This window comes from Mya arenaria, chromosome 2 (genome assembly GCF_026914265.1).
Source record: "Mya arenaria isolate MELC-2E11 chromosome 2, ASM2691426v1".
Taxonomy (NCBI): Eukaryota; Metazoa; Mollusca; class Bivalvia; order Myida; family Myidae; genus Mya; species Mya arenaria.
In genome coordinates, this window is record NC_069123.1 from 3152233 (window position 1) to 3167436 (window position 15204).

At 34.5% G+C, this 15204-nt stretch overlaps 1 protein-coding gene across 4 annotated transcripts in view; it reads left to right on the forward strand.

Annotated features, from left to right (window-relative positions):
- Positions 1-13381, forward strand: part of LOC128225235 (uncharacterized) — a 48226-nt gene extending 34845 nt beyond the window's left edge. For 2 of the 4 annotated variants that reach the window (XM_052935329.1, XM_052935330.1), the window contains 6 exons: positions 572-742; positions 4880-5056; positions 6828-7001; positions 10038-10128; positions 10642-10733; positions 10982-13381. In XM_052935329.1, the coding sequence (XP_052791289.1) occupies positions 572-742; positions 4880-5056; positions 6828-7001; positions 10038-10128; positions 10642-10733; positions 10982-11301 (1025 nt within the window). In that variant the 3' untranslated portion in view covers positions 11302-13381. Of the gene's footprint in view, positions 1-571; positions 743-4879; positions 5057-6827; positions 7002-9257; positions 10129-10641; positions 10734-10981 lie in introns of those variants that run through there. The other 2 variants (XR_008259625.1, XR_008259624.1) reach the window with 2 other exon arrangements.
- The last annotated feature ends 1823 nt before the right edge of the window (positions 13382-15204 follow it).

Here is a 15204-nt window from a genome sequence, read left to right on the forward strand (position 1 = left end):
TTTAATTAAATGCTCTGAAATACAAAAAATCTAAAATGAGATGAAGAGCGTTATTGAAACATTTTGGCAATAATCTGTTTTAAGGCGATTTATTTTATTGGAGATGTTTAAGACTTATATATTTTTATTAGTATGAGGTTTGTTTTAGACTTAGTATCGTGATCGTACAAAAAATAAGGCCTAGGCCAAACATTCTAAACTTGTGCCCAATGAACCTTATGCAAATTTGTGTAGCCCTTTTGATAACACAACTTTAAAACCTTGTCCAAAATGAGTGAAAACAGCGCAATAAAGAAGTATAAATTATAATGTTTATAAAGTTATATGTGACGTCAACAGCGAATATAAATACAAGGAAAGTAAAGGTTGTAAGTTGGATTTGTTTTCCTCAAAAAATAAGTTAAAAATGTGTCATCCTAGGAGGTAATGGATAGTTTAGAAATACAAATTTAAAGATCAATATTTTCTTCTCTGTAAGGTGAATGCCTCTACTGGATTTGATAATCTTCGCAGATGACGTCACATAAAACGTAAACATAGTAATTGATTGCATATATGATTTCATCTTTAGTTTTCTGCCCTGTGGGCGAAGAGTTAATGGATGGTACAAATTGTGCTAGCTGTGAACGGGGATTCTTCAAGGATAATGTTGGTCTAAACAAGTTCAATCCGTGTCAAGAATGCAGTACTGAGAAAACAACAGAAACAACAGGATCAACCTCGGAATCTAACTGTTCAATCCGTAAGTAGTTTTTTTTCAATGAACAATAATACGGTTCGTACTTATATATTTAAGTTTATTACACAGTTTCTTTCACAGTTCCAACAGCACATTTTAAGTTGAATGTGAAAGGTTATTAAACTTACATGTTTTATGGGTAGAATCCAGTGCTGATGCAAACTACATGAAGCCATGAAACATTTCTCTTTCCATGCCTTAGACGTATTTTATGAATATATACATTTATATACATAATAATGGATACAAATGTGATAGAGTATTACCGCAAATCAGTCGTATACTATTGAAGACGACAATAATAAACTTTAAACTTGGAACAAATCATCGCTTTGTGACTGTATTCTTTCAGGAAAATAGGATAGAACAACAGTATCAATTAATTGTATTTTGCTGCAATATCCTATGAGAATCCATGAAAAATAACATTAGAATTGGAGTAAATGTTCATTCATTTTTACGTACACTTTGTTACGTTTAAATGCAATTCTCATCGTCTTTATCAACTTATATCAACTCTTGAACTTAATTGCATAATCGAAAATTGATCGAAATTGCTTAATCAATTGTTTCCGGGGTTTATATTTAACGGCATTTATAATCATGACCAGATTTACTAATTTCATTTTACTCATTCCTTGTCGGTTTTCAGCTGTTTGTTCAAAAGGCCAGTATATTAAGAATGGCGCGTGTGAGGAATATCCACAGAACCAGTATTCTGATGAAGTATTATTGGTATTAATGGTCTTGATACCCAATGTCGCATTGTCGAGGGTCTTTATATACGCAATGTATTGATACCATGGCCTTTATACCCAATGTCGCGTTGTCGAGACCCTCTACAACGCGACATTGGGTATAAAAACCATTGATAACAATACATTGCGTATATAAAGACCTCTGACAATGCGACACTGGGTATTAAGACCATTGATACCAATACATTGCGTATATGAAGACCCTCGACAATGCGACATTGGGTATAAAGGCCATTGATACCAAAACAATGCGTATATAAAGACCTTCGACAATGCGACATTGGGTATAAAGACCATTGATACCAATACATTGCGTATATAAAGACCCTCGACAATGCGACATTGGGTATAAAGACCATTGATACCAATACATTGCGTATATAAAGACCCTCGGCAACGCGACATTGGATATAAAGGCCTTTGATACCAATACATTGCATATATAAAGACCCTCGACAACGCGACATTGGGTATAAAGGCCATTAATACCAATGCATTGCGTATATAAAGACCCTTGACAATGCGACATTGGGTATAAAGGCCATGGATACCAATAAATTGCGTATATAAAGACCCTTGACAATGCGACATTGGGTATAAAGGCCATTGATACCAATAAATTGCGTATATAAAGACCCTTGACAATTCGACATTGGGTATAAAGGCCATTGATACCAATACATTGCGTATATAAAGACTCTCGACAACGCGACATTGGGTATAAAGACCATTGATACCAATACATTGCGTATATAAAGACTCTCGACAACGCGACATTGGGTATAAAGGCCATTGATATTAATACATTGCGTATATAAAGACCCTCGACAATGCGACATTGGGTATAAAGGCCATCGGAACCAATACATTGCGTATATAAAGACCCATTACAATGCGACATTGGGTATAAAGGCCATTGATACCGATACATTGCGTATATAAAGACCCCTGACAATGCGACATTGGGTATAAAGGCCATTGATACCGATACATTGCGTATATAAAGACCCATGACAATGCGACATTGGGTATAAAGGCCATCGGTACCAATACATTTGCGTATATAAAGACCCATGACAATGCGACATTGGGTATAAAGACCATTGATACCAATACATTGCGTACATAAAGACCCTCGACAATGCGACATTGGGTATAAAGGCCATTAATACCAATACATTGCGTCCTTGAAGACCCTCGACAACGCGACCTTTGGTATAAAGGCCATTGATACCAATACATTGCGTATATAAAAACCCTCGACAACCCGACATTGGGTATAAAGACCATTGATACAAATACATTGCGTATATAAAGACCCTCGACAATGCGGCATTGGGTATAAAGGCCATTGATACCAATACATTGCGTATATAAAGACTCTCGGCAATGCGACATTGGGTATATAGGCCATTGATACCATTAAACGGGGTATATTTAGGCCACTGATGCCGTGGCGAATAGTAAACGAAGGCTCTTGACACGTTTAATACGGTTTATACAAAGGGCCTTAATATGAAGGTTCTTAATACAGTTACAATGGGTATATAAAGGTCATTGATAACGGTATGAAGGAAATATAAAGGGTCTTGACGCGTTACACTGGGTATATAAAGGCCCTAGATATGCTACATATAAACGCGCATATCGCCGTTACACTAGATATATAAAGGCAATTGATACCGTAACACATGATATACAAAGGCAATTGATACCGTTACACATGATATATAATGGCAATTGATACCGTTACACATGATATATAAAGGCCATTCTAACCGTTACACCGCGTATATAAGGTCCTTAACAGCGGTACCCTTATATAAAAGTCATGAAAATCATTATACTTGCTGGGTATAAAAAGGTTATTGAAACGTTATGCTGGATGTGTAAAGGCCATGAAATGGTTAATTCTGGGTTTACAAAGGCTATTAACACTTTGCAATGGTTATATAAAGGCTCTTGATTCCGTTACACTTGGTATATTATGGTTTTAAAAGACCCTCGACACGTAACACTGTGTGTATAAAGGTTGAAAAGTCATTCTCGGTATTTAAAGAACCTATTAACCTTGCACTGAATATATAAAGGTCGTTGATATCGCCGCACTGGGTATGTAAAAGCTTTCTATACAGCTCCACTGGATGTGTAAAGGCCATTTATACGGTAACATCAGATATATAAAGCCATTTATACCGTAACAATGGTTTATTAAGGTTTTTGATACCATGACACTGGGTATATAAATGCCCTTGACACGTAACCTTGTGTAAATAAATGCCCCAATCAACTATTATTACTGAGGTCCTATACATCGTCACAAAGATATAAAAAGCCCATCATACCTTCCCACTTGGTGTATAAAGGCCTTCGATACCGTACACTTGGTAAATAAAGACCATTGACATTCATCACGTGTTATGTAAAGGTCACTGATACCATTAAACTAGGTATATAAAAGTCATCCATACCGTTACACTGGACATAAAAAGGCCTTTGATAATATAACACTAAGTACATAAAGGTCCTTGACACGTAAACATTGGTATATAAAGGTCATTGGTACCATTAAACTATGTATGTTATTGCTCTTAAAACATTATACTGGCTATATAAAGGCCCTCTCCACGTTTCTCTGAATATCATCTTACATTGATTTCATAAAGATCTTTGATATCGAGACACAAGTTATATAAATGTCATTGGTACCATTACACTGGAATATAAAGGTCTTTGATACGCTACACTTGGTGGAACCCCTTTACTCATTATACTGTGTATATAAAGATCCTTGATATCGATGGTCTGGGTACATAGAGGTCAATAGCACGTTTCACTGGGCAAAAAAGGTTAATGTTACCGTAACACTGAAAATCAAAGGTTCTTGTTACTGTTACACTGGGTTTAAAAAGGCCCTTGAAACCGTAACACTGAGTGTTTTAAGGTCCTTTATTCCCTTAATATTGATATATAAATACATACTGTTACAGAGGGTATATACAAGCCCTAAATACCGTTACACTTGGTATAGAAAGGCATTAATGTCGTTACATTCGGTATGCAAAGGCATTGATGCCGTAACACTGGGCATTTTAAGGCCATTAATACCGTAAAACTTGATATATAAAGGCCATTGATACCATTACATTAAAACCGGTGATTAATTTGCAAAATTACTTGCAAGCATACTCTAAGAATTGTCTTTGGTATGTGATATAATTTGTGAATACTAAACGATATAAAGGTCCGATTAAACATTTAAATAAGTGGAATAAAAACTCAAGATCTATAAGTCACGCTTGGGTCGTAATGTAAAAAACTCACCATTTACTAATGATGAATATTATTTGATAGTTTTTATAATTGCGATTATGTTCAACAGATAAATGTGGACCTGGAGAGATCAGTACTGAGAACGGATGTGTTGAATGTCCAATAGATACTTATCAATCAATGGATCACCCTTATTCAAGCATCGAGTGCCAACTATGTCAGAAGGATGGCATATTTGAAACCGGAACCATAGCTGCAGGTGTGTCTAATAGCGACGAGTGTAAACGTAAGTATTTTTCTAAATATCAAAAGGAAATAGCGTTCAATTTTGAATTAGGACTTGAATGACGGCATATAGAAATCCTGCTGTTTGTCTGTCCGTCCGTCTGTATCTACGGTTTCCGATCAATTAAATGAAAATGGTAAGCTAAAAGGACTTTGATCTAGTAGGTCAAGTGTATGTGGTTAGTGGTCAAAGCCAATGATCAGGGTGTCCTTACGATTAAGGTTAATTTCCGATCAATATGTGAAGGACATTCGGCTCAGGGATCTCAAAATTGGTATGTATGAGGTCAGTAGGTCATAGGTTATGGTCGTGGTGGCATTGAGCTTAAAGTCCGTTTACGATCGATAACCGGAGAGCACTTTTGCCAATGGACCTTAAATGCGTAGGCAGGTTGGTCTTTTCCAATAAATTAACCTTATGATTGTGGGGATAGTAGGTGAAAAGTCGAGGCTGAGAGACATCGAGCTGAAACTCACTTCTCGATCTATAATTCAAAGACATGGTAGGCAAGTTGTTCATAAACAGATGATCCGTATTTCTTTAAGATCAGAACAAAATGAAATGTAATTTAAACATGATCACATACATACATGTTCAATAATGCCCATCAGTCCCAACTCAAATAGAACAGGCACACATTGACATCCACTCCATCTTTCAGTAACGTATCATTTTTGCGTCCATACTTCGTCCTTTACACTTGTTAGTTGTTTATGTTTCCAAAATACACGAGACGGTATCAATAATATGTTGAGGGCTCAAACTTAAAATCAAAATATTACCGCATTACAGTTTCAGATACGAGGTTATCAATCTCTTTTATCACTTTTACATAACAAATAAAAAGATCGCTGACAGCGTCGGCCAGGGATATTAAAACTCATCTACATATACAATTATATGATGTACAAATATCAACTTGTCATTAATATTATATATTGTAAATAGTTTTATCACCAATTCTGGTCGAAAGTGCCAAATGTTGCCTGGTAAGCGCACTCGCCCCTTACCAAGGTCACCGGGTTCGATTCCCGGCCTAGGCGCATTTGAGCTCTTTCGGTTGTCACCTAGCCGAAAAAGTGGGTTTTCTCTGGGTTCTCGTGTTTTCCCCACAACAAAAGACCCCACTCTCGCACAACAGTGACTTTGCTTTCGTTATAGTGGCATATTACTGCCGTAAGATAATCTGATAGCGTCCGCGAATTGTTTCGTGTTAACCACTTAATTTTTGCGATAATTATCTAGCTATCTTGTTAATATTAGCGATACTTATTTGGTGAGATAAATGTCATAGGACTAAACAGACTTGAAATTTCCAAGACTGCCACCCATAACCCCTTTTTAGCTATACGACACTAACAGGTTAACTCGATACGGTTTGTGAATTTCACTTAATAAGTAATATAATAACTGGTTAACTTGATAAGATTCGTGTTACAACTTATCTATAAATATATTTCTATAACTCGTTATCTACTTATTATTTGCGAATTTCACTTAGTAAGCGGTAACACAAATCTTTGTTAACCAGTTAATATGTTACTTACTAAGTGGAATTCGCAAATCATAACTGCAGCACCTGTTAGCGCCTGAATCTTGAATGCATTTATAGGTAACTGGTAACACGGCAGTTGTATGCTTCCATGATTAATAAATATATTGTCTTCATTATCGTTGTAAAACATAAAGTTTAAACTAAACTGCCACCTATTTCAATAGCAAGATTCGATCTAATTAAAGCCTTTACCAAATTAATAAATTTTCATTTTAGCCTTCTGTTCATCTGGGTACATTATCAACGCCGAATCCACTGGTTGTGATCCGTGTTCGCGAGGATTATACAAAAACAACGAGGACAGCCGATTCTCTGCTGAGTGTAATGGGTGTCCTGTGGGTACCACAACAGAAGACATGGCATCTACACATAGAGACAACTGTAGCATTCGTAAGATAACATTTTTTTATTCATGTAAGTGTGTTTAGTTGATATGACCATTCTTTCTATTTACCAAAAATACACGAATTATTCATCCTACAATTATTTGTTTTGTTTGCAGAAATAGACAACAAATTAGTTATGATTTGCGTTATTCGAATTGAAGCTTTCATTTATTCACATCATTCTATCAACATAGGCTAAAAGTGGTGTAGTGTTTATGTGTGTGCCTCTCACAAAAGAGGTTGTCTTTTCGATCCCAACCACATATATCTACTCAGGGTCTTTCAAATAAACACCAGTGCTGGTTTCTACCAAGGATGCAGAATCGAGCGTGATTTTTATAAGACGTTGACTTTCGTCACAGTCGAATCAAGGAAAATTAATAGTTTAAAGTAATAAACAGACCAAAACTAAAATCTACTCAATCATGACATAAAAAAACAACATTTATCGTCAATATTAAAAATAATAATAATAATAATAATAATAATAATAATAATAATAATTATTATTATTATTATTATTATTATTATTATTATTATTATTATTATTATTATAAAAATAATAATGATAATAATAAGTCAATGTATAATTTCATATTGCATACAGCCGGATGAACACCTATAACCCGAAATCGTAGGGAATCAAACATTTCGAAATAGCGATATTTCGGATTAACAATTTTCATATTTTGGTTTAGGTGATCTTTTGTTTACATGTTTGTTGAATTATTGTTTAATAACTCACACATACTTAGTTATCATACTTCTTTATTCTTTATCAAAACGTCATTAAACATTTAAAACAAAATGACAGCACATGTATGTATATCGTATCTACCCGGGTTGGTTACCGAGCCCTTCTCCGGATTGTTCGGAAGTGGGTCGAGTGAACAATGCGGTGTTCGAATCTGATGAGACATTTTCGAATGGTATAAATAACCCAAATGAATCGCTCATTTTCTGACATCGATGTTTGTAACATACGCGTTCTCAATGTCATTCTTTAACAAGGTCTAATTGTGCTCCATTGTCACCTCAATCCGATGCCCAAGTGGATTCGCAGTATGGTGTGACAAACTGTGAGATGATCGAGTTCGAAATAAGGATTGATAAAATGGTGCGAAATACCAAAATTGGGACCGTAATTTTTACCTCGAAATATTATTTCTGAATAGCGATTTCGTATTATAGATTAAAAATTGAGTTAAACAAAAAATGAGTAAAATCGGGACCGAAAATTAATTTCGAAATAGCGATAATTTCGGATAAACGGTGTTCGGAAAAGCGGTGTTCAACTGCTTTTTTTCTTAAAGTTCATAAAATAATTTCAAAGTTATTACCCATGTCACAGTTACTCGCGTCCATTGCAATAATATCTTCCAAGGTATATTTTCTCTCCGAACTAGGAACGTAATCGTTTAGGGTACTCCTAAAGGTTCCTCTGGCACATCGGATACATTCCTCGAGTTTTTCAAGCAAAATCTGGCCGGCAGTCCTGTACATACTTCACATTACGGAAATCGTTTTAAGGTTGTACTCTATAGAAATTGTTCCCTTACACAAAGCTGGACTTTTTTTTTTATATTGAAGTTGCAAAACACAACTTGCATTATTTCATTTTACCAGTTTTAGATTATTCATGTGTTTTGCGACCTCTATATTAAAAGGTCTTCACATAATACAGTCCGACAACCGACAGTAAAATTAGATTTTCAAATATTACGAATGGGTGAAGGAACACTGAACTGACCCTAAATCATGCCAAAAATTTGAAGAAAAACAGTATTGTGATGTCCTTAGTGTCGTTATCAGATTGGTCATCGGCGCCTTAAATCTTGGCCACAACTCATCAATAAAACACAATAGACAAGCGTTCGCCTCGGGGCGCTCTTGTTTAGTCTAGCATTGAGAATATCACAGGTAATACGTGAGAGACTCAGTCGCTCTGAATATATTTTCGTACACCAGAGTGATGATGCTATGCGCACCATAGATTTGATTTATCATTATTAAAGCTCTGGTGAATGCGAATGCGCTAAATAAGGATTGCGTGTTTTATTGTGAGATGAGCCGCGCTCAGATATATAAATCATCGTAGTTTCTGCCTTGAAAAAGTAGAGATATATACACTTTTTTACATTTTAATTAATACATTTGTAAGTGTTAATATACTTTTTAATATCAACTGAATTACAAATAAACAAACATTTGTTTTTCAACACAAAATATGCCATAAATTAATTCATCAAATGTGATATAGCGTATTGTCCGTCGGGTCGGATGATTAACGCTGACTTTAACGGCTGCATACCGTGTCCTATTGGGATGTACAAGGACAATACATTGGATATTTTTTCGTCTGAATGCACGCCATGCCCAGACGGTTCAGCAACACAAAATGTCTGAGCTACCCAAGCTAGCCAATGCACCAGTCGTAAGTGAATGTTATGGCCTTTCTTTAACACGATTTATTGTGTTATCGTATCCATCAACTTGAGAATAATGTAGTTAAATTCATTACATTTGTTGACAAATAAAGGCCATCATTAAAATAGTACATAGATTATCACTCTTCAATATATCATTATTTTATGGATAACATAAACTGTTGCAATCTGATGTTTGAATTGCGTATTAATAAAACATGTTTAATCTAGAACATGAAATATATAGAATGTGATCCCCTAGTGTCTCAAATAAGTAAATGTCGTTGTTGTTGTCGTTGTTGCTGTTAATGTTGTTGTTGTTAATGTTATTGCTGTTTTTGTTTTTGTTGTTGTTGTTGTTGTTGTTGTAGCAGTTTTCACTTGTTTCATGTAAATAGTTAACTGTATGTTTAATAATGAAATTCATCATGATGCATGGACGAAATGAGCCATTTTACCGAAATATATGAAAGATGATCATTTAAACATTCCGCAAAATGCATCTAAAATAGGTATATTTTGTTTAAGAAATACAACTTCTCAATGTTATGAATCAAATAACATTGTTCATCGCTATAGTCTAAAACTTTATTCTTAAACTATTCTGGTTTCAGAGGAAGAGCGAAGCAGCCTTGCTGTTATCATAGGTACTTCCGTCGCTGGTGGATTATTGCTTATGGTTGTCGTGTCATTCTTGATTTACCGGTATGTAGGGTATAGAACACACCGGTTAGTAAATGATGACATTGTGTCTCAGCTTATTTTTGGATAGTATATGATGTACGAATTGTATCGTATAACACAAATTTATATTTCTATGGACAAAATATAGTAAACATAGCAAAACAACACGGCTACTGAAACATTACCCACCTCTGCTGATATTGATAAGCAAATACACTAATTTATAATGTTTTGTATTTAGCCTGTTCGGAATTCATGACATTAAGAAGGTTATTTCATATGAGTCCCAATTTGGACTGTTACCAAAAGGTTCTTCTGTTGCTGGTTGAATAATGTGTGTTATTGTCCTGACCTTCTTAATTTACCGGTTTGTATGGAACGTGATCAAATGTTATGTTAAAAAAAGCGGACACAATATCCACCGATATGTGTCAACTGTTCATGCCATTTTATCAGTGAACCTTTTTAACGAGTTCCGAATCAATACTTGTAAGTGTACATCAAGGAAATATTGATGACATTGAATTTTATCAGACGCAGAAAAAGAAACGAGAAGTTACCGGAAGAAGGACGTTCCGACAGGACTGATACTTCTAATCCAATGAACGTCTATGATCAACCGCAGGGTATGATTATATTTTTACGCAATTAAACGCGGGTTTTTTATTTATAAATCGGTCCATTCATCTTTGTATTGTAAATTAATGAATTGTGATGGAATTCTAGAAAAGTGCAAACTAAATCTTCTTATAACAGCAGCGGCCTTGATTTGATTGAGACCGCCCATGCATCACGTTATTATATTATATCTCCTGAACAACTAACATATAGATAACTACACCGTATGTCTATTTTAAAATATTTTTTGTTGCAGTCGGAGAAAATGACATACCGACTAGTAAAAATGAATATGACGTCATACCTGCCGACGTAAACGTTTATATGACAGTTACCGAAGATGCTCAAACAAGTACTGGAACGAACGAAAGCAGTATACATGTTCCAAATACTGATACTACCACTTCAGAAAGAAATATCTACTCTGAACTAGACGTGAACAGTTTAAATGACAAAGACAAAGATTATCTTCGTCTGTACTCGCATGATTCCCATGGGTATCTGGCTCCAATACAACTTGGGAACATATCCCACAACAGAAACGAAGAAGGGCGCAATAGTACATCATTTTTGTAAATAAGTGTAGTTCCATCACTATACAAATGAGACCAAGGCTGTCAAAATGGATGGTATGCTGCTTTTGAAAATAGCATTCATGAAATTAACTATATTACATGGCTTGCATGTATCATAATTCTATTTCGCCTGATATCATGGGTGATGAGCAGTATGCAGAGTTTATACTATGTTTCCGAAATAGCATAAACGGTTGTCCATAATAATGGAATACATCAAATAAGTAAAATAACACAAATGTATATATATCATAACATGACACATACCTAAAGTATTTAGTATTTTACCTATAGTATTTTATTATAATCCCGTAGAATGTTTCATCAACTTAAATAAACATAATCCAGTTTTAACAATCGATAGCCCTCAATCAATTATATAAACTATTCTAGCACACCGGATTTCCGGTAAATTCAGCCGTGCCGGAAAACTCCATCTGGCATCCCCCATGCCAGATGAGTCACGCGCTGTGACGTAATACTTTTAATTTATTTTATCAAACACTTAATGTAACCATAATTATGAGATTTCAATAGATGAGTTCCATTTATATTAACTTAACAAAGATATTCCTTAAAAACAAAACAAAATAACCCTTAAAAGACGTGATAGCGAAGGAACCTATTGACGTATGCAGTGAATACAAATTACTGCGCGTCATGACGTCAGTAAACATCATCGCACGCGCTTTTTGGTGAAATGTACAAAAACGCGCTTTCTTATGTATTTTCTTCACAAAAAATGTAATTTAAGGTATGCTAGAAAAAATATATATCATGTGTGTCCGTTCCGGATAGTAAAAATCCGACCCTCGGGTACACTACGTAGCCGGTAACTCGGCAAGCCTCATAACCTGGCAATGCAGGTGCCCTCGGGTCGGATTTTTCTATCCGGAACGAGAACACATGACATATATTATAAATATAGAGTATAAAAGTTAAGTATGTGAGTTCTTAACTCTATTGAATTTGAAATCGTATAACTAATTTATGCATGACAATATATGAAACATCTTTGTAAGCATGTTTCTATCATTATTTATATACGATGATATATAAATAATTGTTTGTCTTTGTTTGATAAAGTATATATCCTGTGCTATACTGTGGCTGTGAAATATAAGGTTTACATGAAAGCATTACAGTAGAAAGAGTTTTAATGATGCTTTGTAATGAAATTCTAGTAGTTTTAGTACTAAAACACAGAGAAATTTTGTTAATGGAGAACTTGTTAGCACAATCGCAAGAAGAGATGTTAATGTAATAAGGCTAAGTTGACAACATTACAACTGAAATCAAATAAGTAAGAACAACACTACAAAATGGGGATTTAAAAAGGTTATCTAACTATTAAACATGGACAAAAAGTGCTACATTACGATGTTTTAAATCAAATATGGTAGAACACTACTGCAAAAATACTGTATGGGGATTTAGAGAGGTAATCTACCTGTAAAACATGGGCAAAAGGAGTTAGAGACATATACTTGTCACTCGTATTTTATAACGCCTGTTTTCTTTAAAGTGCTAGGGATATTGCTATCTTTATATTGAAAATCTATATATTCAGTACTCGTCTGCAGAATAAAATAAGTTATTCAGATCTAAAACAAGTTTACTAAATGCAGATTTTTCATTTTTAACTTACTTGTCAATTTGTAAGACTTAGAGAGAATTATTGAGACAAAGACTTTGATCAAATTGTTAAGAAATTAAAGCAGGTGATGGATGAAACCTAACTTTATACCAAATAATGAAAGAAAATGTCAAATATGTCATTGTTGTTGTTAATTTAATTTATTGTAAGAATGTCCATTATGTATTGATATAAGAATAAAATCAATTAGCGGTGTATGTTCAGAAGGGTTTTGAATAAAGCAACGCATCATTTCATATTCGATAACTTAGCGTTTATATACGACTCATAACATCAGTCTCCATACGATGCTATGAAATAGTATGTGTGGTGTGGTGTGAATTCTCAATATATAATTATTGCATTTATTATTTACTTGTATACCTATACTTTTATTTTATATACATCCTGTGCCTAGAGTTGTATATTAAACAGAGAAAACCGTCGGGAGAATGATCTTATTCTCTCTTTTTATATCTGACCGCAGACTTGTGACAGTTTAAGTAGAACACATTCATACAGAATCACCCTACATGCACACGTTGTTATGTTATACTGTTGATATAAGTGCGAAACATAAGGAGCAAATCATGGTAAAAGCTGTAAAGCTTCCTTCTCAATTATGTCGTGATTATTTTGCTTTGTGTTTGTATTACTTTCCAACTCTTTACGTATTATTGCCACATCAAATCATGTTATTGAGCTCAAAGAATGTACATGATACAGTCAAATATTATGATTATGTGTTGCACAGACGTTCAACCATGACGATATCTATAAAGCATATAGCATAATTACATCTGAACATTTGTCAGCAATAGTATATTCTGTCATGCATTTCCGGTGAAATATGGAGTTTTAACTTTAAGAACTACTTTTAAAATCAAGGTAGTTTCTTCCCCTTGTTTTCTTTAACTTTGGAGTAGAATGTTCCACAATTTGCTTTCATAAAAAACAAATTACAGACGAATACAACTGCTCGAACATGAATATGATCTTACATCAATTATCTTTTTCGACTGTTTGAAAGTAAAACGTACTTCCGGGAAATTCTCTTAATATTTAAAAGATAAACTGAGGATTCTTTAACCCCGACCATGCCTTAAAGTTTGTCAACAACCTAGCGTGGTCTACACTCTTTACCTGAAAGATAACATGTCCTCAGGCGAATCACACTGGTCTCTGACAGTGAGGAATGACTAAATACCCATGTACCATGAAGCAAACTCTATAACTAAGAGACATATTTTATCCAAAGATTATACGCAATTGTTTTGCTAACACGTGGGACCATTCAAATTTCATTTAATAAATCGCGGCGTAGTAATTTGGTCATGTATTCATGCCCTGTCTGATTTAAAGGTATTTTCGTGCATTGACTTCATTTATTTTGAACAAAGATGCATTAATAAAAAAAATCATTGAATAATACAAATGAAATGTTTGCTCTATAAACAATTAACTAATAAACTATAAAACATATCGTAGAACAATTTCTCCACGAACCGGAAATAGAAGTTTGACAGCTACATTATCAGCTTTAATTTTGCGTGAGGGTCGTTCCAGGGATAACGGCTTAAAAATAGAAGGTTTTAAATTAATAAATTAAAATACTAATTGAACGTCAAAAACAACCATTAAAGAAACAGAAAATTTGTTGATTTCAATGTATGGACGCCACTCGTGAAAATATGTTATTCTATGGCAGTCGTGGAACAATACGATTTGACTCTGAAATCAACAAATATCCTTTATAACATAGCATCCACATTTAAATCAAGGACAGAGTTTTAATTAAATTATATAACCTACGTTACGGATCACTTTGATTTATTGTCGACAGTCAAATTGCCCTCAGTTATAAACGCTTGATATACAATCATTTGGCGCCGTTTTATCATATAAATTTACATGACGTCATACCAACGTCATTTTTAAAAATACGCGAAGAACAAACATCATCGCTCTCAAAATAGGTAACTCATGCGCATTAATTGTATCAATTGAAGAAATCGCTGGTTTAGAAACGTTGTCGTAATCCGAGCGAATAAGGTAGCAGGCAGTTATTGAATACAGTGTGAGACGATCGACGAAATAGCGGATAGTGTTGGATTAAGCCATGGAAATGTTTGTAACATCTTGACAAATGACTTGGTGGTGAAAAGCGTATGCGCAATATGGGTGTTCCGCCTTTTGCCGCGTTTTGAAATATGGAAACAAAGAAAAAACATCTGAAACGCTGAAAATTCTGCAACGCTGGAGAAAGGA